This window comes from Stegostoma tigrinum, chromosome 27, assembly GCF_030684315.1.
Source record: "Stegostoma tigrinum isolate sSteTig4 chromosome 27, sSteTig4.hap1, whole genome shotgun sequence".
Lineage (NCBI taxonomy): Eukaryota > Metazoa > Chordata > Chondrichthyes > Orectolobiformes > Stegostomatidae > Stegostoma > Stegostoma tigrinum.
Genome location: NC_081380.1, coordinates 9846740 through 9870776, shown reverse-complemented (window position 1 = coordinate 9870776; position 24037 = coordinate 9846740). Strand labels below are relative to the sequence as shown.

General features: G+C 44.7%; 1 protein-coding gene across 13 annotated transcripts in view; it reads left to right on the top strand.

Moving 5' to 3' along the window:
• gtf2ird1 (GTF2I repeat domain containing 1) overlaps positions 1-24037 on the top strand; it is a 183595-nt gene that overhangs the window by 105107 nt on the left and 54451 nt on the right. For 12 of the 13 annotated variants that reach the window (XM_048557305.2, XM_059655254.1, XM_048557301.2 and 9 more), the window contains 7 exons: positions 2575-2603; positions 8548-8628; positions 10307-10396; positions 12652-12705; positions 14700-14765; positions 15249-15432; positions 17890-17945. In XM_048557305.2, the coding sequence (XP_048413262.1) occupies positions 2575-2603; positions 8548-8628; positions 10307-10396; positions 12652-12705; positions 14700-14765; positions 15249-15432; positions 17890-17945 (560 nt within the window). The remainder of the gene's footprint in view (positions 1-2574; positions 2604-8547; positions 8629-10306; positions 10397-12651; positions 12706-14699; positions 14766-15248; positions 15433-17889; positions 17946-24037) is intronic. The other variant, XM_048557298.2, reaches the window with a different exon arrangement.

The following is a 24037-nucleotide window of genomic DNA, read 5'->3' as shown; positions in this document are numbered from 1 at the left end:
TCTGTAGACATAGATGATCTCTCATCCTACCTAGTCATTGGTTTCCTTCTTTAGTCATCCTTTCCTCTGCAGATATCTAATTTCTCTACATTGTTATGTTGCCCTTTTCTTTTTAAGTTCAGTTAACTGAACTTGTTGTTGTGTTTCTGTTCAACTCTGCATTAAACTGTTCAGATTTCATTCTTGGATTAAGAGATCTGCTTCCAAAGCTTTTACAACATCCCTTTAACCATCAAAAATACACAGAAACATTCTGATTTGGATGAAGTTAAGAACGGCTTGAGTGACTCTATTAACAAGGAAGTCCCATTAAAACTGAAAGCAAACCATCGATGCCAACAAATATAATCAGTCAGTGCTTTCCCAAGGTATCATTTCACTGAGATTTGTAAGAAGCTGTCATGGATGGATTTGATTAATTTGACAAAGGTCAGGATTTGGTTTTTTACCTCCTTCCTTTGGCTGCATAAATCATGATATCAGTAGTTGATTAAGACTTTTCATAACGCATTAGCCAATTTGTAGAAAATTGTTGAAAGATGTTATTACACACCTCTGGAGCAGGTGGAACTTGTGCCCAGGCCTCCAGGCTCCGAAGCAGAGCCACAACCGCTGTGTCACGAGGACCCTCGATTCTTTAGGTTTTCTTTTAAATCAAACCTGTTTTTCTATTCAACCTGTTCTAGATGTTATTACACAGCTGTGGAACAGGTGGGACTTGAATCCAGGTCTCCTGGCCCATGGGTAGGACACTACCACTGCACCACAAGCACCTTTTTGATTGTTTGGTTATAGCTAATCAGGAACGAGTACTGGATGGTTAATTTTGCTGAAGGATTTCTCTGGTTTTGGTTAACAAAGTGCAAGATGACAAGGATTTCTTTTTCCCCAGACTGTATAAGATGTTTTCTGTTTATTTTTACTAACACCAGCTGTCTATTACCAGATTTATGTTGAAATTGAATTCAGATGCTCATGATAGGATTTGAGTGCATATTCCCAGGAATGTCAATCAGAATCTCTGGATTACTAATTCACAAATGTGACCACCAGCCCACCATATGGTGCTGGTTGGCAGCCTCTAGTGGTTTACCCGAGCTGATGGTGTTCATGCATGAGCAGGGTTTTCAATGGGTGCCATCAGAGATGAACTCCATTTTGATCTCACTGTGCGTTCTCGCTGGGAGGTATTGAATGCTGTGGAGGGATTGGGGCTCTGTTTGTTAACCCCTCCCTCACAGCCCAGGCTCCTGAGAGCAACTGTCGTGCCTGGTCCCAACTCCTCAGTGAAAGGGTAGACCCTTGTGTGTTGTGGTCTGTGCCAGTGCAAATCTGATGCTGTCAAGCCTGCTGAGCTTGTCCAGCTGTTTCTATTTTTTGTTTTTGAATTATAGCACCCACAATTCTTCTGGTTTTTATCGTGTAATTCACAATCAGTCATGTGATGGGCCTCCAATTCTTTAACTGTTATCTCTTCCCTTTAATGTTGTGCCTCAGGCTTACAATTCTGCTCCTTTATAGATTTTTTAAAAATTTTACTCATGGGATCTGGGTATCACTAGCCAGGTCAGCATTTATTGTCCATCCCTTATTTCCCTGTAGAAGATCGTGATGAGCTGCCTTATGAAAATACTGCAGTCCATGTTCCACAACCAACAGTACTGGGTACAGCACAGACAGGCTGAACGGCCTCCTTTTAGAGCTGAAACCATTTTCTGATTATGTGCCAAAGCTCGAAAAGGATTAGAGAACTTCTGATTGAGGTCCAGGTAACAATGAATAGATTGAGGACGATTAGGGGCAGCACGGTGGCTCAGTGGTTAGCACTGCTGCCTCACAGTGGTAGGGACCCAGGTTCGATTCCAACCTCAGGTGACTGTCTGTGTGGAGTTTGCGCATTCTCCCCGTGTCTGCGTGGGTTTCCTTCGGGTGCTCCGGTTTCCTCCCACAGTCCAAACGGGCAGGTTGGGTGGAGTGGCCGTGCTATATTGCCCTGTAGTGTTCAGGGATGTGTAGATTAGGTGGGTTATAAGGGGGATGGGTTTGGGTGGGATGCTCCAAGGGTCGGTGTGGACTTGTTGGGCCAAAGATAATCAAAAAGAGAGTTCCGCTAGTGGGAGGATTCAAGACCAGGGTACAAAATTTTAAGGTAGTTTCTAATAAATCCAATAGGGATCTGAGGAGGAATTTCCTGACTCAGTTAAATATGGAACGTTACCCCGAGAAGTAGTTGGCCCACATTATATGGATTTTGTTTTCAGAAATAAGAAATTAGATAAGTGCACTACAGAAAGAAATGTTGAAAGAATGGCATGAATTAAATGGTGTGGAAAAGACTTTAAACACCAGCATGGAGTTTAACCCATCCCCTTATAACCCACCTAATTATGCTGAATGGTCAATTGTTAGGAATATAATCTCGTGCTTGTCCTCACTGCTAAAATGTTGGAGGACCTGCCCAATCTTTGTCACAAGGACAAATTCTAGCTGTTTATTTCATCTACCAACTCATCATGTCCTACCCTGTGTAATGATATTTTGGATTTTGAAAAGTGTGTTTTCTTTTCATTTCAGGTCGGTGAAGGTGAAAGATGGTGAAACGGGTAAGTAACTATGTGAGATAATAAAATGTGAGGCTGGATGAACACAGCAGGCCCAGCAGCATCTCAGGAGCACAAAAGCTGACGTTTCGGGCCTAGACCCTTCATCAGAGAGGGGGATGGGGTGAGGGTTCCGGAATAAATAGGGAGAGAGGGGGAGGCGGACCGAAGATGGAGAGAAAAGAAGATAGGTGGAGAGGAGAGTATAGGTGGGGAGGTAGGGAGGGGATAGGTCAGTCCAGGGAAGACGGACAAGTCAAGGAGGTGGGATGAGGTTAGTAGGTAGGAGATGAAGGTGCGGCTTGGGGTGGGAGGAATGCATGGGTGAGAGCAAGAACAGGTTAGGGAGGCAGAGACAGGTTGGACTGGTTTTGGGATGCAGTGGGTGGAGGGGAAGAGCTGGGCTGGTTGTGTGGTGTAGTGGGGGGAGGGGACAAACTGGGCTGGTTTTGGGATGCAGTGGGGGAAGGGGAGATTTTAAAGCTGGTGAAGTCCACATTGATACCATTGGGCTGCAGGGTTCCCAAGCGGAATATGAGTTGCTGTTCCTGCAACCTTTGGGTGGCATCATTGTGGCACTGCAGGAGGCCCATGATGGACATGTCATCTAAAGAATGGGAGGGGGAGTGGAAATGGTTTGCGACTGGGAGGTGCAGTTGTTTATTGCGAACCGAGCAGAGGTGTTCTGCAAAGCGGTCCCCAAGCCTCCGCTTGGTTTCCCCAATGTAGAGGAAGCCACACCGGGTACAGTGGATGCAGTATGTCACATTGGCAGATGTGCAGGTGAACCTCTGCTTAATGTGGAAAGTCATCTTGGGGCCTGGGATAGGGGTGAGGGAGGAGGTGTGGGGGCAAGTGTGGCATTTCCTGCGGTTGCAGGGGAAGGTGCTGGGTGTGGTGGGGTTGGAGGGCAGTGTGGAGTGAACAAGGGAGTCACGGAGAGAGTGGTCTCTCTGGAAAGCAGACAGGGGTGGGGATGGAAAAATGTCTTGGGTGGTGGGGTCGGATTGTAGATGGCGGAAGTGTCGGAGGATGATGAGTTGTATCCGGAGGTTGGTGGGGTGGTGTGTGAGAACGAGGGGGATCCTCTTTGGGTGGTTATGGCAGGGGCTGGGTGTGAGGGATGTGTTGCGGGAAATGCGGGAGACGCGGTCAAGGGCATTCTCGACCACTGTGGGGGGAAAGTTGCGGTCCTTGAAGAACTTGGACATCTGGGATGTGCGGGAGTGGAATGCCTCATCGTGGGAGCAGATGCGGCGGAGGCGGAGGAATTGGGAATAGGGGATGGAATTTTTGCAGGAGGGTGGGTGTGAGGAGGTGTATTCTAGGTAGCTGTGGTAGTCGGTGGGCTTGAAATGGACATCAGTTACAAGCTGATTGCCTGAGATGGAGACTGAGAGATCCAGGAAGGTGAGGGATATGCTGGAGATGGCCCAGGTGAACTGAAGGTTGGGGTGGAAGGTGTTGGTGAAGTGGATAAACTGTTCGAGCTCCTCTGGGGAGCAAGAGGCGGCGCCAATACAGTCATCAATGTAACGGAGGAAGAGGTGGGGTTTGGGGCCTGTGTAGGTGCGGAAGAGGGACTGTTCCACGTAACCTACAAAGAGGCAGGCATAGCTGGGGCCCATGCGGGTGCCCATGGCCACCCACTTAGTCTGTAGGAAGTGGGAGGAATCGAAAGAGAAGTTGTTGAGGGTGAGGACGAGTTCGGCTAGGCGGATGAGGGTGTCGGTGGAGGGGGACTGGTCGGGCCTGCAGGACAGGAAGAAGCGGAGGGCCTTGAGGACATCTGCATGCGGAATGCAGGTGTATAGGGACTGGACGTCCATGGTGAAAATGAGGTGTTGGGGGCCAGGGAATTGGAAGTCCTGGAGGAGGTGGAGGGCATGAGTGGTGTCACGGACGTAGGTGGGGAGTTCCTGGACCAAAGGGGATAAAATGGAGTCCAGATAGGTGGAGATGAGTTCGGTGGGGCAGGAGCAGGCTGAGACGATGGGTCGACCAGGGCAGGCCGCTTGGGAACCCTGCAGCCCAATGGTATCAATGTGGACTTCACTGGCTTCAAAATCTCCCCTTCCCCCACCGCATCCCAAAACCAGCCCAGTTCGTCCCCTCCCCCCACTGCACCACACGACCAGCCCAGCTCTTCCCCTCCACCCACTGCATCCCAAAACCAGTCCAACCTGTCTCTGCCTCCCTAACCTGTTCTTCCTCTCACCCATCCCTTCCTCCCACCCGAAGCCGCACCTCCATCTCCTACCTACTAACCTCATCCCACCTCCTTGACCTGTCTGTCTTCCATGGACTGACCTATCCCCTCCCTACCTCCCCACCTATACTCTCCTCTCCACCTATCTTCTTTTCTCTCCATCTTCGGTCCGCCTCCCCCTCTCTCCCTATTTATTCCGGAACCCTCACCCCATCCCCCTCTCTGATGAAGGGTCTAGGCCCGAAACGTCAGCTTTTGTGCTCCCGAGATGCTGCTGGGCCTGCTGTGTTCATCCAGCCTCACATTTTATTATCTTGGATTCTCCAGCATCCGCAGTCCCCATTATCACAAGTAACTATGTGATTTCTGTACTACACTCTGAAAGTTGTAAGTCTGATCTTCCTGGAAATTCTCAAACTTATTTGCACAGTTTTTTTTTCTGCTTCTTAATGTTCCAGTCCATATTGAATTGTTCTTAAATGAAGGTGTATCAAGAGCGCCAAGGTGAGGAAAGCACCAGGATCAGAACAAACTCCACCCAGATTTTCTTTCTCTTAAATTCTCATCCCAACACACAGCCACACACACTTTCTAAACTGATTCACAGGTTGTGTTGGCTGGGCCAGTGTTTGTCACCCATCCTTAATTCACCTTGTGAAGTGTTGCCATGTGCTGTAGGTAACCCCCACGATGCTGTCAGGAAGGTCATTCTAGAATTTTGACCGAGTGACATTTGAAGGAGCAACAATATATTTCCAAGTATGGGTGGTGTGAGGCTTGGAGAGGACTGTGCGACTGGTAGCGCGTCCGCACATCCACTTCCTTTTGGTCCAAATCTAGATGGTAGAGGGTCACGCATTTGGAGGATGCTGTTGAAGGAGTTTTCGTGAGTTGTTGTAATTCATCTTGTAGATGGTACGCACAGCTGATACTGTGCATCTGTGGTGAAGGGAGTGAATGTTGAAGGTGGTGAATGAGGTGCCAGTCGAGTGGGCTGCTTTGTCCTGGATAATGTCTTGTGATGGTGATGTACCATGCAGACAAATCGTGAGTCTTCCTCACTTGTGTCTGGTAAATAGTGGACAGGCTTTGGGGAGACAGAGAGTGAGTTTAACCACATAAACAGGAGAAGGTTCCTTGAGGCCGTTACTGGTGGAGGAAAATGGCGCCTCCCTGTTTTAATGTTTCTCACTATGGAGTGTCTACAGCTGAGGAAGCATTGTTATTCATTCTCTATTTTTAAACAGACAGAAACAAATTGCAATTCCTTAGCTGTGATTTTGTTTCAGGATGAATAGCTTCCTTCTGAGCTGAAACCATTTTATGATTCTGTACCAAAGCAAGCATTGGACAGGCAGGGAAGCCTTTCAAAAAGGATTAAAGGACTTGTGATTGAGGTCAATGTAAACATGAATAGGTTATACAAGATGGTCAAAAAGAGAGTTCCATTACTGGGAGGATTCAAGACGAGGGTGCAAAATTTTACTGATAAATCCAACCGGGATATGTGGAGGATATGTGACTCAGTTAAGTATGGAACTTTACCCCAAAAAGTAGTTGACCCCAATTATATGGATTTTTTTTCAGAAGGAAACTAGATAGATGCATTACAGAAAGAAATGTTGAAAGAATGACATGAAATAAATGGTGTGAAGGAGGCTATAAACACCAGCACGGGCTAACTATGCTGAATGGTCTATTTCTGTGCTGTTTCAAGTTGTCCATTCGTTGGAAATATAATTTATCTTAGTGGCCATTAAAACTGTTTTGTGATTTTTGCATTGCACATGCAGATGATAATGTTCTTCAAACAACTAACTTGTTTCTCCTCTTTCTTAGCCCATTTAGAGTCGTAGAGATGTACAGCATGGAAACAGGCCCTTTGCTCTGCATTGTCTGTGCCAACCAGATATCCTACATTAACTTTTCCCCATTTGGCCCATATCACTTTTAACCCTTCCTATTCATGTACCACCTAGATGCTTTGTAGATGTTGTCATGGTACCAGCCTCCACCACTTCCTCTGATGGCTCACTCTTTATATGTGCACTACCCTCTGTGTGAAAAACGTACCCCTCAGGTCCCTTTTAAATCTTTCTCCTCTCGCCTTAGATCTATGCCCTCTAGTTTTGGACACCCCCAACCCAAGGAAAAGACCAGGTCTACTTATCCTATTCATGCCTCTTATGATTTTATAAGTCTCAGTAAGGTCACCCCTCAGCCTCCAATACTCCAGGGAAAATAGCTCCAGCCTATTCAGCCTCCCTACAGCTCAAACCCGCCAACCCTGATAACATCATTGTAAATCTTTTCTGAACTCTTGTAAGTTTCACAACATCTTTCCTAAAGCAGGGGCACGAGAATTGAACACAGTATTCCAAAAGTGGCCTAACCAATGTCGTTTACAGCTGCAATATGACCTGCCAACTCCTATACTCAATGCCCAGACCATTAAAGGCGAGCATAGCAAATGCCACCTTTTATTGCATTGATAACTCTGTTAATGTTAGAGCAGGGCATTAAACACAGGATTTTTATGACACCTTGGTAATTTTTACCTGCGTATGAAAATTTGGTATTGCTGGCTTGTAGTTAATTTAACTTAGTCTAAAAGTGCTAGAACTAAGGGGCATCAGTTAACCAACAGCCTTCGGGTGAGGGCTTAATAGGAGTTAACTTTTCCAGGCAATAGTAGATTGGTGAACTATACTCAATGTGGTATCTATTCAATTCTGTCACTATTGAAAGAGAAGCAAAGGTTATCAAGTTAAATATTGCATGGACAAAGGATCAAACTTCACACAGTTTATAGGCAGCATCAGTAGGAACAGGACCTTAGAAGACTGTTAGTGGAAAACAGTAAACAGGGGAGATTTGTCAGGTGGAAGGGGAAGATTGATGTGATAGCCTGGAGTTCTATTGACTCAAGTTTGAAACTGGACTACTCTTTTGCACTGTTTTTATGGTGGAGCAGACTCAATGGGCTGAATGGCCAACTTCTGCTTCAGTGGCTTGTGGTCTTTTTAGAAGCACCTTGAGGAAAGCCCATGATGGGTTCTGCTGGAAGGAACAGGTTAGCGGTCGTGTTAACTGTTTGTGTTGGCTTTTCTGGCAATTTCCAGGAGAGAGGGAAAGCAAGAATCAAATCCTTGGATCCACAAATAATTCTGGGTGACTAGTGTGCTGCTGGGAGATGTACAAGAGGCAGGCTTTTCAATCCTCTTGTCTTTTCTTCCCTCCCTCCCTCCCTTCCTTCCCAGCTTATACTGGGCTCATTGTCTCACCTCACTCGTGTGACCAGTCACTGGGAAGGGGAGGCAGTGGCATTGTGGTTATGTCATTGGGCTAGTAGTCCTGAGGCCTAGGCTAGTGCTTTGGGGACAGGAGTTTAAATCCCACCATGGCTGCTGGTGAAACTTAAATTCAATTCGTAAGTGTAAAATGAGTGTCAGCAACGGTGGCTGTGAAACCATCGTTGATAGTAGTATAAACATATCTGCTTCACTAGGGAAGGAAATCTGCCATCCTTATTGGCATGTGAATCTAGAAGCATAGTGACTCTATGACTCTAAATGCAGTGGACTCTTCCACATACATCTGTTGAAAGCACAATACAAGAAACATCCTGTGCCTCTTAGTTTTTTTCACCAGTTTGTGAGCATGCTGCCCACAAAGCCGAGGGGCAACTGTACCAGGGACTTTGTGATGATCCATTTCCTTTTCCACCTCGACCCACAGGTGCCTCCATTGATCTGTCAACAATGAAAAAAGTGAAGACAGAGCCAGAAGATTCAGAAATCATTCAAATCACTGTTCAAGGTAAAAAGTAAATAAACCCTGCCCTGAGATGGGAGGAGAGTAATTCTTGAACTGATTGAACACACTTGACTGCATGATTTGATTGTCTTTGGAAATACAGTTACAGACAGATCTGAAATGTGAAAGACAGAAGCTCCACCATTAATGATGACAGCGGAAATTTCCAGTCCAAACATGATGGACCAACTGGCCTCCTCTACACCATAGCAGTTTTGTAAATAAATCTTTTACAAAAAAAATTGTAACTACTTGTCCCTAGCACCATTTCATATTCTCTGGCCCCTTTTCCTGTTTGCACCTCATTGACTCCTAGGTAGGATGTGGACCAATTCCGGACAGGTTCCGATTTTGACCAGCCAGGTGCTCCAAACAGGCAGCCACTAGATGTAAAAATGGGAAAAGGTCCAAAATTCGGAGCTAGCCCGTTTTAAGTCATCAGTCATTGTCCCTATTTTGACAGCCATCTTTATAATGAACATGAAGGCAGTGGGCAGCATGCGGAATAACTGCAATGGAGCGATAGAGAGAGGTTTAAACAAAACTGGAATGGAGCTCATTCCCTTCTGGTGGAAGTGGCCAATGTTATGGAAGCTCTTTGAGATAAATCAGCAATAAATACTTCCACTAAACAGTAAATGAAGACATTAGTTAAAATTGAAGGAAATTTATTTACTTTTTCCACATGTTTTTAGGCCATAGATCAGCTGACCAGAAGCTGAGATGGAAATAAATGTAGGATAGTTATCAAAAAAGGAAATGGATAAATCTTTTTCAAACGATTATTGTTGGGCAGGAGCAGAATACTATTTGGATATAGCTTTCAGAGGACTAGCACTGGTATGATGGGCTGAATAGTCTCCAACAATGCAGTGAATTCTGTAAATACTTCCTAAAATGTGAATCTCTGTTTCTGCCAGAGACATGTGAGTAGAATGTTTGTTCTCTACAAGATTGTGACTGAGCAGCAGAGGCATAGATAAATGTTAAAGCTAAATCCCTTCATGGTGATGTCAAAGGTACATGTTGCCTCTGTAAATCAGCATCCTGTAGCAGTCAAGGATGTCTGTGAGGAAGTAATGGCATCAAATTGTCATCCAGCAGTCAGATCTTTGTCCTTGTTCTTGTGGGCAATCTTCAGTCATGTTGCTTATCTACGTACATGTTTAAAAGCCAGACCTTCCAGACATTTTCTGTATAATTTCTTACGTTCAGAGCATTCCTCTGCATTTTGCACATTTTCTTTTTAAATTAGACATTAGACAGCAGGTAGGAATATTTTCAGAAGATTGCAATTGCAACCTGATGAAAATTGCTGCTGACCAATGCTCCACTTTTGTTAAAAGCCCAGGAGCTGGGAATCTGGTGGTTCCTGTAGCCTGAAGGAGAAGAGAAAGATCTGCAATGAATTGGTCAGGCAATGTGTGAACAAAGATAAATATTGCTGCCTGGTGCTATTAAAGTGGCAGCCCTGAATGACACACTCATAAGCGGATATGAGGGATTAGCCATTTTTCTTTGCTATTTATTTTATTTAACTTAAATGCATATTTCTTTGTGTCTGTATATCTGTGAAAAAGTGAAAGAGCAAGACAGCAGGATTACACGAAGCTTCAGATCATCCACTCTAACAGCCTTTTCGTTCTCACTGGGTATGTTATTGTTCTGCGTCTCCCAACAGATCCACATGCTACCTCGGAGGACATCAGTGAAAACCTGTCCACCAAATCCCCCTCTGAGGAAACTAGCATATTGCTGGAATCTGCATCAGGTACCTGATCTCTCCTTGTAACTTAGTGGATAAAAAAGAAAGACTTACTTTTATATGAGTTGACAAAGTGTAGAGCTGGATGAACAGAGCAGGCTAAGCAGCATCAGAGGAGCAGGAAGGCTAATGTTTCAGGTCTGGACTCTTCTCCAGAAAAGGCCCTTCTGAAGAAGGGTCTAGGCCTGAAACATCAGCCTGCCTGCTCTGTTCATCCAGCTCTACATCTTGTTATCTGAGATTCTCCAGCATCTGCAGTTCCTGCTATCTCTTACTTTTATATCCAGTTTTCCTGACCACCAACTATGGCTATAAGGCACTGTGACAATGAAATACATTTGTATTTTAAAGTGTAGCACAGCAAACCTCCTCAATGAAGCACCCAAGCTGAAAGGTCTACACAGTCTGTGATGAGATGATGATTAAGGTTTAAATATTGACCAAGACCTCAGAATAATGTATTCAGATCTCTTGCATCTTTTATATAAACCAAGGACTCAGTTTGACATCTCCTTTCGAAACACAGCAGCTCCAACATTGCAGCACTCTCCCAGTACTGCACTAGTGTCAGTTTTGATTTTTGTACATCAATCCTCGAGCAGAACTTAAACTCTCAAACTGTTGATTAAAGGCATACATTTTTGCTGCCAATTCAGCCACAGCTGAATATGCAGAATTCTTTAAAATAAAGATTATATTTCTACTCAACCAGTCCCAACTCCTTCCCAATAGTTGAGCTGCTTTGTCTGTGGATGAATCTGGCAGATGTGCCTATCGGAAGCAGTTCCAGGCTGGCAGAGGCAGCCTGATTGGTTTGCAATCTACTCCTCACCACTGCCAAGCTGTTCCAGCACCTTTTTATGTGCTGTGGACTTGAGTCTCATAGATGATTATAGAACATAAGAAGGCCATTCAGCCCACTGTGTCAATGCCAGTCAATAAAGTCTTAACTACATTAGTTCTATTTTTCAGCTTTTGGTCCATTGCCCTGGACATTTATAGTAATATAAGTGACTTTTGATTATTGCTGAAAATGTTACAAGAGTTTTTGACTCAACCACTCTTGCAGCCAGTGTGTTCCAGACTCCAACCATCTTCTTGGGCAGGAAGCGTTTTTCCTCCACTCTCCTAGCACCCCAATCCCACCCAGACTCCTATTCATCCTATTCCTATTCTGCTCCTCACAATCTTATATGCCTCTATCAAGTCCCTGCTCAACCTTCACTGCTCCAAGGCAAACAACTTCTGCCTATCCAATCTATCCTCACAGCCCAACTCCTCCAACCCCATCAGCATCCCGATAAAGCTCCCCTCTCATGCAATCACGTCCTTTCTGTCATGTAGTGACCAGAACTGCACTTGATACTCCAGTTGTGGCCTAACAGCGTTTTACAAATTTCTAGCATAACCTCCCTGCACTTGTACTGTATGCATCAACTAGTAAAGTTGCATATTCCATATGTCTTCGTTATCTACCTGCCCTGATAAGTGAGCTGTGAATATACACACCAAGGTCTTTTTGATCTTCAGTATTTTCCAAGGTTCAGCCATTCATCATGAAATCCCTTATTAGCTCTGCCCAAAGACACAAGAGTCACAGAGGTTTACAGCATGGAAACAGGCCCTTCAGCCCAGCTTTCACAATTAAACTAGTCACATCGGCCTGTGTTTGTTCCATATCCCCCCCCATACCTATCCCACCCATGTACCCATCCAGATGTTTCTTAAAGGACAAAATTGTACTCGCCTCCAACACAATCTCTGGCAGCCCATTCCAGATACTCACCACCCTCTGTGTTGGGGGGGAAAAATTTGTCACTCTGGACCCTTTTGTATCTCTCCCCTCTCACCTTAAACCTATGCCCTCTAGTTTTACACTCCCCTACCCTGGGGAAAAGCTGTCGGCTGTCTGCCTTATGTATGTGTCTCATGATTTTATAAACCTCTGTGAGGTCACCTCTCAGTCTCCTTAGCTCCAGGGGAAAATGTCCCAGCCTATCTGATCTCTCTCGCGCTCTCTCTCTCCTTATGACTCAAAGCTTCCAATACAGGTAGCATCCTAGTAAACCTTTTCTGCCTTGCACATTTCCAGGTTTAATTCTGCCACTCTTTTGCTCAGCTGAACAGTCTGTTGATGTCTTCCTGCAGTTTTCAGCTATTCTCTTTATGATTTACCAGCCTGTCAATTTTCATGTCATCTATGAAAGATTGTTGATCGTAACTAACTGCAACATTGATGTGTTCCACTTTGCTGACCTCAGATGCTGCACAGGACAATGTTTCTAATCATGAAGATCAACACATGCTGGTCAAAGGTCAGTAATTTGTGACTGTTACTGCCAATTGGGCTGATAGGATGCTGCTGGGAGAAAGTGTGCAGAAGAATGATCTTACCATTTTGATATTGGAAGTTTAGCACAGAGAGCACCCCGAAACTGAAAGGGGGAGAAGAGAAGGAGGAATTTATCATTCTGTAATTAGTGCCTCTCATGGTTTCAAGATGTCCCCATCACCAAGCAGCTAATCTGTAACCATAGCAAGATCCCATAAATAGCACAGAGAATGAACAGTTCATCTGTTTTTAGTGACGTTGGTAGAGAGAAATATTCCGTGATAGGAGGAAGCATTCTCCCTTCTTCTGCTGCGAGGTGTTTATGCCCACATAAGAGGGGAGACAGAATGATATGCTTCTCTGTAGTGGTGACATTGACCAATAATGCAGCAGTCCCTTAGTTTTTTAATATTAATTTATAAGTTCCAGTCAGCAGTTGGGCTTGAACACACTGACTCTGATGTGAGTGTTACCAGAGGACTGAGACTGTTACCTTAGGTTTTGTATTATTTGTCTGAAGGTACTGGGAGTTGCGACTGAGAAGTCGGTGAAAGGTGATGTGTAGGGTGTGAAAGGGCTAATGCTGAGGAATGCCGTTAGCTCCACCTGTTATGATGACATGGTTTTGAGGACAGTACCGTCTTGAAAGAGTGGGATCTATCATCAGATCTTCGTCTTCGTCTCTGTAACCAAGTCCATCATTTCTGTAACCTGTAATGTTTTGCTGCAGTGCAATAAGCTATACCTCGTTAACTTCTCTAGTTAGACCAGTCAGTGGCTGCCCTCCACCACACTAGACCAAGCAGGTCCTGATCTCCTCTTCTGCCTGAAGAGAACAGTGGCAGCGAATAGCATCGTGATATAGCACGCCAATATAATAAGAGGGTCATAGACCACCCAGCAGGAGAAGGGGTAGCATGGTATTGTGCACTGCATGTGTTGAAGATGACACAAGCAAACAGAAAGGTGAAGTGAGTGTGATAAAACTTAGCAGGCATGTAACGTGGAAGGATGTGAGTTTATGCACTTTGGTTAAAAAAAAATTGGAGGAACTGAATAGTGTTTAAATGGAGAAAGATTGCAGAGTATTACAGCATAAATCATAAAAGGCTCCATCAAATTCAACAGGTAATACGGAAGGCCATGGAATGTTGGCCTTTATTTCAAAGGGAATGAGTAAAAATAGGGAATATTTGCTGAACAAAAACAGAAGTTGCTGGAAAAGCTCAGCATGTCTAGCAGCATCTGTAAAGAAGAAAATCAGAGTTAGTGTTTCGGGTCCGGTGACCCTTCTTCCTGACTGGCTTGCTAAAACTATCCAAGGCAATGGCTGGAATACTGTGAACGGTTTTAGTCCCCATCCCTAAAGAAAGGAGCCAGTCCAGAGAAGGTTCACTGTGTTGAGTCGGAGTTTCTGTTACAAGAAGATGTTGAGTCAGTTGGGCTAACACTCATTAGAGTTCAGAAGAACGAGACACCTTCTTGAAACTATAAGATTCTTAGGGGACTTGACAGGATAGATATAGCAAGGTTGTTTCCCGTTCTGCGGGAGTCCAAGACCAGATGGCATAATCTCGGAATAAGGGGCTTCCCATTTAGGAAGAGATGAGGAATGGTTGTCACAGGGTATTGAATCTGTGGAATTCTTTATCGCAGAGGGCTGTTGTGTCTTGGTCGTTAAGGATAGTCAAGGCTGAGGTAGATTTTTAATCCGTGAGGGAATCAAGGGTTATGGGGAAAAAGCAGGAAAGTGGAGTTGAGGATTATCCGAACAGCTATGGAATGGCGGAGAAGACTCGATGGACTGATTGGCCTATTTCTGCTCCTGCAGCTTATGATCTTATTGTCCAACTGGCACTAAAGTTCCTTGATGCCACACTCTGTCCTCACTCCCTAAAGGATTAATAATAGTCAATAGTTCTGATTTATGTACAAGCTCTTATATGACTTCTTTTCTCACACTGTACTTTCCTTCAGAAGAATGGAATGAAAAGATTACAGAACTGAGGAAGCAGGTTGAGATCCTTTTCGACAGAAAGTATGGTGAGTTAGAAGGCATTGTTAATATTGTATATTGCTCATCAGATAGAACTACACTTAGAGGCTTGAGGTTTTCATTATTAAACTGAGCTTGGGAATGAGTGCACTGTTGGAGTCTTTTCTTCTCCCCACAATCAGATATTAAACTTGTGCACTGCTGACTGCAAGATTAAGGAAGATGGTGGGTGGTGGTAGTAAGTGTACGATGTCCTACAAATGGAACATCCTGATACAATGGTGGGTCAGTTTTGAACACATCCAGCCTGCTTGAAGCAGGAGGAGTGGCCAGAGAAGTGAGGGCACCGGGCCTACTCTGAGAACCCATCTTGTAACTTCACACAGCAGAGCGAGAATTTGAGCACCAAAGTGAAACCACTGGAGAGCATTCCAACTGTAACCCTCTCCCCAGTGTAAGATTCAACAGACTCGCAGTCTCCTGGATTCCTTCAGCCTTCAAAGGTGTTACCACTGCCATTTCTGTTTCAGGTGAAGCGATGGGACTTTCCAATCCTGTGAAGATCCCTTATTTGAAATTCCAGTCCCATCCTGAGGAATTACTTGTAGAAGGTTTGCCAGAGGGTATCCCATTCAGGAGACCCAATTGCTTTGGAATTTCGAAGCTTCAGAAGATTTTAGAAGCGAGCGAAGGCATTCAGTTTATCATCAAAAAGTAAGAATTATCAGAAACATGGTGAATGAGTAACTGCTTGATGATGCTTGAGCAAGTCTTGAGATAGCAAGAATTCTCCCACCCCAACACCTTCATTAGAACAGTGCACATGAGAAACAAAACATCAGTTAGTGAGAAGATTTGTAGCTCAAGTTGAGGTTCTGGATGTGAATTTGCTCGCTGAGCTGGAAGGTTCATTTTCAGACGTTTCGTCGCCATTCTAGGTAACATCATCAGAGAGCCTCTGGTGAAGCGCTGGTGTTATGTCCTGCTTTCTATTTATCTGTTTAGGTTTCCTTGGGTTGGTGATGTCATTTCCTGCATTGGTGATGTCATTTCCTGTTCTTTTTCTCAGAGGGTGGTAGATGGGCTCCAAATCAATGTGTTTGTTGATGGAGTTCCGGTTGGAATGCCATGCTTCTAAGAATTCTCATGCATGTCTCAGTTTGGCTTATCCTAGGATGGATGCGTTGTCCCAATCAAAGTGGTGTCCTTCCTCATCTATGTAAGGATGATAGTGATAGTGGGTCATGTCGTTTTGTGGCTAGTTGATGTTCATGTATCCTGGTGGCTAGCTTTCTGCCTGTTTGTCCAATGTAGTGTTTGTCATAGATCTTGCAAGGTATTTTGTAGATGACGTTCGTTTTGCTTGTCTGTATAGGGTCTTTTAAATTCATTAGCTACTGTTTTAGTGTGCTGGCGGGTTTGTGGGCTACCATGATGCCAAGAGGTCCGAGTAGTCTGGCAGTCATTTTGGAAATGTCTTTGATGTCGGCGAGAGTGGTTATGGTTTCTGGGCCCGTTTTGTTGCTGAGAAATCAGCGGACTGTGTTCATAGGGTACCCATTCTTTTTGAATACGCTGTGTAGGTGATTTTCTTCTGCTCTGTGTAGTTCCTCTGTGCTGCAGTGTGTGGTGGCTTGTTGGAATAATGTTCTAATGCAGCTTCGTTTGTGGGTGTTGGGATGGTTGCTCCTGTAGTTCAGTATTTGGTCCGTATGGTGTTGTTTTCCTGTAGACGCTGGTTTGAAGTTCCCCATTGGCTGTTCGCTCTACTGTGACATCTAGGAATGGCAGTTTGTTGTTGTTTTCCTCCTCTTTTGTGAATGTTAAGCCAGTAAGGGTATTATTGACGGTCTTGAAGGTTTCCTCTAATTTGTTTTGTTTAGTGATGACAAAGGTGTCATCCACGTAGCGGACCCAAAGTTGGGGTTGGATGATTGGCAGAGCTTTTTGTTTGAGTCTCTGCATTACTGCCTCTGCTAAGAACCCTGATATCGGGGATCCCATGGGCGTACCGTTGGTTTGTCTGTAGGTTTTGTTATTGAAAGTGAAGTGGGTGGTAAGGCATAGGTCCACTAGTTTGATGATGATGTCCTTGCTGATGAGGTTGGTGGTGTCTGGTGTATGTGTCTTTGGTTCTTCTAATAGTGTATTCAGTGTTTCTTTGGCCAGGTTGATGTTGATGGATGTGAACAGGGCTGTTACGTCAAAGAAGACCATTATTTCATCCTCTCCTATCTTGGTGTCTTTGGTGTTCAGGAATTCTTGGGTGGAGTGAATGGAATGGCGTGAGTCTTCTACGAGGTGTTTTAGTCTTTGGTGTAGTTCCTTGGCTAACCTGTACGTTGGTGTTTCAGGTAGCGAGACTATGGGTGTGAGGGGGGCTCCTGGTTTGTGAATTTTTGGTAGTCCATAGAAGCTTTGATTGGGACAACACATCCATCCTAGGACCAGCCAAACAGAGACATGCACGAGAATTCCTAGAAGCATGGCATTCCAACTGGAACTCCATCAACAAACACATTGATTTGGAGCCCATCTACCACCCTCTGAGAAAAAGAAAAGGAAATGACATCACCAACCCAAGGAAACCTAAACAGATAAACAGAAAGCGGGACATAACACCAGCGCTTCACCGGAGGCTCACTGATGATGTTACCTAGAATGGTGATGAAACGTCTGAAAATGAACCTTCCAGCTCAGCGAGCACACTCACATCCAAAACATCAATTCTCGCCACTTCAAGAACTTCTCAACCCCTCCCTCATCCCTGGTGTGCTGCACCCATTCTACTAAACTAGCAGCTACTTCCAAAGAGAAAAATCTATATTTTTGTTGGTATATTTTGAGAACTGTTCTCCAAATTTCTGCTTGTGGGCAAACTAATGAACACCAGTCCTATTTGGGATCGAGGATTCTGAACGGAGCGATTAAACAACAGCTGTCCACAGCAATGGCATCTTTCCATCAGGTACTCCTGACAGGAAGTGCTGTAACACCCTACCAACAGTGGGAAGTTGGTTCAGCGTGTTGTAATTTTAAAATTAGTTTCCTCATTCCAGGCCTTTTGTGGAGATTTTTCTTCCCTTTGATGCTTTGCTTTGAAAAGAACTGGATGCTTTTTATTTGATGGAAGTTAAGCTCATCATTAATATGCTAAAATTATGCTTGCAGGCCACAACTTCTACTTGAAGGACAAGATTCATGCAAGGAGAAAAAGAATACAGCAGGTAAGAAAGTAGACTGTACCAGGCCAAGTGTAGCAAAAGATGGAGAATTTGAGTTTAGACTTCTGAAATAAATTCCTAGAAATCAAAATGTAATATCAGTAAAAGTGAACACAAAGATACGGTAATTGTAAATAGCCAACAGATTCATTCACCCTTCCTTGGGGAGAGAAATCTGATTCCTTTCTCTGTCTGAATAACCCAATTGTGACTCCATTCACAGAATAACAGCGCTGGCTCCTAACCTCCCTCACGAGTAGACAAACTCCATTTGATCCCACACTAGGAAACTAGGAAGGACAGTAAATGAAGGCCTTATAAGAAATGCCCCCATTCCGAGAACGTGTTCTTGAGAAATACCGGCTGAGTCCAACAGGTGCTTTATATGTTTAAGACGCTTCTGATTTTTACTTTCCTTGACTCCAGTGGTTGAGGTTGAAAGGTGATACCAGTGATCCACTCCTAGTTCCTGGTAGTGTCTTGGTCTGCTGCTTGGGCCTATCTTAGACAGCCAGCAATGAATCTTTCCCTGCCTTTCCTCACATGTGAAAGGATCTCCACCATCGAAGATTTAGATCATGAATGAGCTAAGAGGGTGATAAGGGATGGATCTACAGTTGCTATGGACAACAGCATCAGGCTGTAAATAACAGTGAGCTCTGAAGGAATATCCCAGTACAAAATTAGCCCCATGTGTGATTGGTTGGTCAGGCCTGCATTATCCCTTTCAATTGTAAATGATCAGGTTTCACCGTGTACTGCAATCTTTTTGTTGTTTTCTAATTTGTTCTCCTTTGCAGTCTCTGGAAAAAGACTCAAATCCAATCAGAGACGAGTACTATGCTCTTTAATCGGCAGGAAAATGAGATTTCCATGTTTGTATTTTACGCTGAACAATAACAAATGTGTAAAATTTTAAGTCTTTTAATCCTGGAGTGGAAAACTGCAGCAATGTTTCAGATCAGAATATCTGATTGAAAGACAGAAGTCAGAAATGTAGTGAGATACTAATTCTGATTTTTCTTTTAAGAAGTTACAAAGAGATTGATAAACTCAGTCATATCCACCACTCCTATGTCTTATCGTCATATGGTCTTATGACTAGGCACACTCCATTTGAGTCCTTGCAACACCTGCTATATTCACTTTCACCACTGGATGGTAGTGTGGCCTCCAAAATCAACCTGAAAAAGTAACAGAGATAATGGGAACTGCAGATGCTGGAGATTCCAAGATAATAAAATGTGAGGCTGGATGAACACAGCAGGCCAAGCAGCATCTCAGGAGCACAAAAGCTGACGTTTCGGGCCTAGACCCTTCATCAGAGAGAAAAAGTAACGTGCAGAGATTGCACAGTGTGGAGCTGGAGGAACGCAGCAGGCCAGGCTGTATCAGAGGAGCAGGAAAGCTGTTTTACTGAACAGACAAGCCCCTGTGTTCCTTTGCATATTATTTGATAACAAGCTACAAAGGAAGATTAATTGGCCAAAAGCTGGCACAGAGTGGTGGCCTTTAAGGAACGACTTAAAGCAGGCAAGTGGCAAAGTGGCTTATACGGAGAATTCCCAGCTTAGGACCTTGACAGTTGTAGATACGGCCACCAGTGATGGAGTGAATCAGGTTATGAAAGAAGCCAGAGTTGGAAGGCAGTACAGAAATAGAGGGGGCTTGCAAACAAGCAGTTGGATTTTAATATTGAGGCATTGCCAAGCTGGGAATCGAATATAAGATAGCTGTTGGGGGCAAGGTGGAGTGATCGGTTATGGGTAAGCTAGACTCAGTGTCATTTGGGAAGTAGGCAGTGGAGTTTGTAAAGTGATCGGGTTTATGGATGTTCAGAGTCTGACCAGGAGAATATCTGAGTAGTGAAGGATGAGGGTTTTGGCATCAAGTGAGCTAAGGCATGGGTGGAGTCAGGTGATTTAACATAAGAGGGACTAGGCAGTCTTGGTGATGGGGAACTCTGGATGTTGGAAACTGTTTTCAGAGTCAGATATGGCACCAAGGTAGTGAGCAGTCTGGGAATTGTCTGGGACAGGAGAGGAGGAAGTTGTTCTGTTATAGGATGAATTGTCACCACTGCTTATCATGATGAAAGATGGTAGATTTGCTGGCACAGCCTTCCTCCTTGTTAGGGATCTTCAGGGCCTGGTTGGTCCAATGTGGACAAGGTAAACCATTTGTTAGTCTACTTAGAAGGCGCTTTCATGTTCGACAATACGTAGGTTATTGCATGAAAGCACCAGATACAAGTTACACTGGTCTGATTACACGTTGTCACTGAGACTATGAGGGACACATCTGAGAGCAAAAACAGGTCCCATGCCCTTGTCGATATGATGTCATCATCTGGGCAGTGTTTAATGCGCTCCTTGATGGATTGGGAGGCGGGGTCCTATGGATATACAGAGCCTGTGGAAATTACAGGACAGCACTTTGGGATATCCTGAGGTTGTGAAAGGCACTTTTTTAAATGCAAGGCTTTCTTTTCTAGTGGGAAATTGGATGGAGATTTGGGAAATATGCAAGTTCAAAGCTAGCTCAGAACCTCATGACGTTTGGGCCTGGTGGGAGAGACAGCTGGTCAGCTGGAATCAACCTTCATGACAAACAGATCCCTGAGGTCCCTGAACATGGGGTTGGAGGATGCAGCAGAGTGGTGTTTTCGAAAGACTCTTTGTCGTGGAGAACAGAAGCCTGGGGTAGTTTTTACATTCCAGGGTGATTCTGGAATAATGAGTGTTTTTGGCAGAAGAAAGCAGGACCTAAAGGTTTCCCCCCCTAGACCTGGCAGTGCATATGCAGTTAAACTAGTTATTTGCATTGTACAGAACAGAATATAACCATTACCACCTCAGGACAATCACCCTGCTGGGAAAAAAAAATCACACCAGAGCTCTGATGGAGGGTCTAGGCCCGAAACGTCAGCTTTTGTGCTCCTGAGATGCTGCTTGGCCTGCTGTGTTCATCCAGCTCCACACTTTGTTATTAAAGCTTAAAAAGTGATGGGCACAAGTTCACATTGTCAGCCAAAGTTCACACAGGGAACCTGGAATTATGTAATGGAAGATGAAAGTGGATATACCCTGGCAGACTGTCAGCACCTCCTTCCATTGGCATTATTTTGCTATCGTATCATTACCGGAAAATCTCCCTCTACAATGACTGCTCATGCTTCTGTTCTTTTGAATGGGTTGGACACGTCAACTGGAAAAGGGAAAGTCTCGTAGCCCTTATCAGAGAGAGATGAAACGTGGTGACTTTGACCTGAGGGTCAGCATGCCTTGGACAAGGGCCAACATTGAGAAGACAGAACCTTCATGCTTCGGCTAGTGCAGGCATTGGAACCATGCTGTTGGTATCAAACAACAGCCATCCACTCAACTGAACTAACCAAGGACGAAGGATTGCTTTGAATGAGGTTGTGAATATATAATCAGCCCCTGGAGTCAGTGACATTGCGAATTCTGACAGTTTATATTTTCTCCCTATTTATTTCAGAATCCTCTCCCCATCCCCCTCTTCTAATGAAGGGTCTAGGCCCGAAACGTCAGCTTTTGTGCTCCTCTGTTGCTTGGCCTGCTGTGTTCATCCAGCCACACACTTTGATATCTTTATTTTGAGCCTGGCCACCATGTTCTTGTGTTGATTCAAATAAGGTGATATGTCTGCTTTCAGCAGAGCTCTTCAGTTCCTCTTCAGTTTCGTAGTATGCTCTTAGACAAATTTTGGCGCTTTGGCGATCCACTGATATATAATAACCGGAGCATTCCTTAGAAACAGCATGCACCCACACAGCACTTCCAAAGTGCTTCGCAGATCAAGGGATGTAAAGCAGGATGGAAGGGATTGATGTGAATGGGGAGGCAGACTTAAAAGAGAGTTGAGGACAAAAGCCTTTTGAACTCATAGAAAGAGGAGAAAAAATTGAGGAAGTATTAAAATATGCTCAGAAAGAGGCTACAGTTACTTGTATTATGTCTACTGTCTTAAACCTAATGTGCAGGAATGCTTTGAAATCCACAGGAACACCTTATCTCCAGACTAACTAGTTTGACCGAAGAACTCCTTTGTTGCCATCCTGAATGTGGTGACTCACCCAGCTTCGACTCCTCTTATCCTGGCAGGAGTCCTTGCACAACTATCCTTTAATTTCAGATATGATGAATCCATTTCCAGCCTCCTGTGAGAATATAACCTTCAAGGTGCTACATTCGACAGTTTCAAAAATGTTAGATGCATTTGGTTTTATCCACTGACAGGGAGGGAACTTAACACAAAGTTGTCAATAAGTCATTCAGGACAGTTTCAGAATTGCTGAAGAGGAGTTCAAAGAATCATAGAATCCCTACATTGTGGAAACAGGCCATTCGACTCATTGAGTCCACGCTCACTCTCCAAAGAATGCCCCACCCAGACCCACCCCTGTCCCTGTAACTGTGAATTTCCCAAGGCTCATCCACCTAACCTGCACATGCCTGGACATTATAGACAATTGAGCATGACCAAACCACCTAACCTGCACATCTTTCGGACTGTGGGAGGAAACCGGAGCACCCGGATGAAACGCACGCAGACACGGGGAGAAGGTGCTAACTCTACACAGACAGTTGCCTGAGAGTGGAATCAAATCCAGTTCTGTGGCGCAGTGAGGCAGCAGCGCTAGCAACTGAGCCACCAGAGATGGTGGTTGGACGCAGCTATTTGCTGAAACAGAGAGACACAAGACCACATCTTAGGAGTGCTACAGGCAGCTGAACGCAGATTCTGTGGAGGAGATAATAGGAACTGCCGGTGTTGGAGAATCCGAGATAACAAGGTGTATAGCGAGATGAACACAGCAGGCAAAGCAGCATCTTAGGAGCAGAAAGCTGACATTTCGGGAGGAGACTTGGTGAGGAGATGCAGTTGAATGGCTCTGTGCTGTTAGAACTTAGGAAGATGTTCTCAGAATTAGTCTGCAGCTAAGTGTTGGAATCAGCTGTGAATAAGACCTGGGAAGCTGAGTAAGTGGAAAGGTCACTGGTTTTCTTTTGGAGGATGCTGTCAAGAGGTTCAGAGCTCACAAGTTAAGAGCAGGTGAGAGAGATGGGGTTGAAAATCTTACCACTAGTATCTGCTTGATGCAGCTGAGCAAGATAGGAGCTCTGGCAGAAACCTAGTGACAGCCCTGGCTTCATGAAGCTAGCTGTCAGTGAAGAGCTGGGGTTATACTCCTCAATGAAGACTGGAGTGTAGTTTTGGAGTCTAAAGGAATGCAAGCCCTAGAAACAAGCATGAAGGAGGACCAGAGGAGGAGCAGTCATTGATATAGTCCATGACAGAGCGGATGTTTACGATGAAATTTGATGATTCACTGAGCTGTTAACAACTGGGTGAAAATGCTGGGAAATCTATGGGATCTGTCCTGACTGCGTTTGATGTGCACTGTGGGGTGTCTGATACCAGCCGATTAATTCTGGGTGTTAGTAATACAAGCTTCAAAACACATGCAATTTATTACTGCTTAAGCCGTTGTAAAGCTTATAGTTTCCTGTTTAAAACTGTGGAAACTTGTGACCTTTATTCTCTCGGCAAGTCTCCTGGATAAACATTGTTTGCTCTAAAAAAAGGTTATTGGTCCCTAGCCAGCTCGTAACACACATTTGGTGTTCAGTTGTGGCACCATACATAGCTCAGTGGTTAGCACTGCTGCCTCACAGCGCCAGGAACCTGGGTTCAATTCCATTCTCGGGCGACTGTCTTGGTGGAGTTTGCACATTCTCCCCATGTCTGTGGGTTCGTTCCGGTGCTCCAGTTTCCTCCCACAGACCAAAGACATGCAGGTTAGATGGATTGACAATGCTAAATTGCCTGTAGTGTTCAGGGATGTGTAGATTAGGTGGGCTATAGGGGGATGGGTCTGGGTGGGATGCTCTGAGGGTCACTGTGGACTCATTGGGCTGAAGGGCCTGTTTCCACACTGTAGGGATTCTTTGGTCTATGATGATCTATGATAGAGGGTGCACAATCGCACAAGAGCAGAACTGCAGGGGTCTGTGCTATAAATGGAGGAGAATGGTATATCTGCTCTGCTGTACTCCCACTGAGAAATT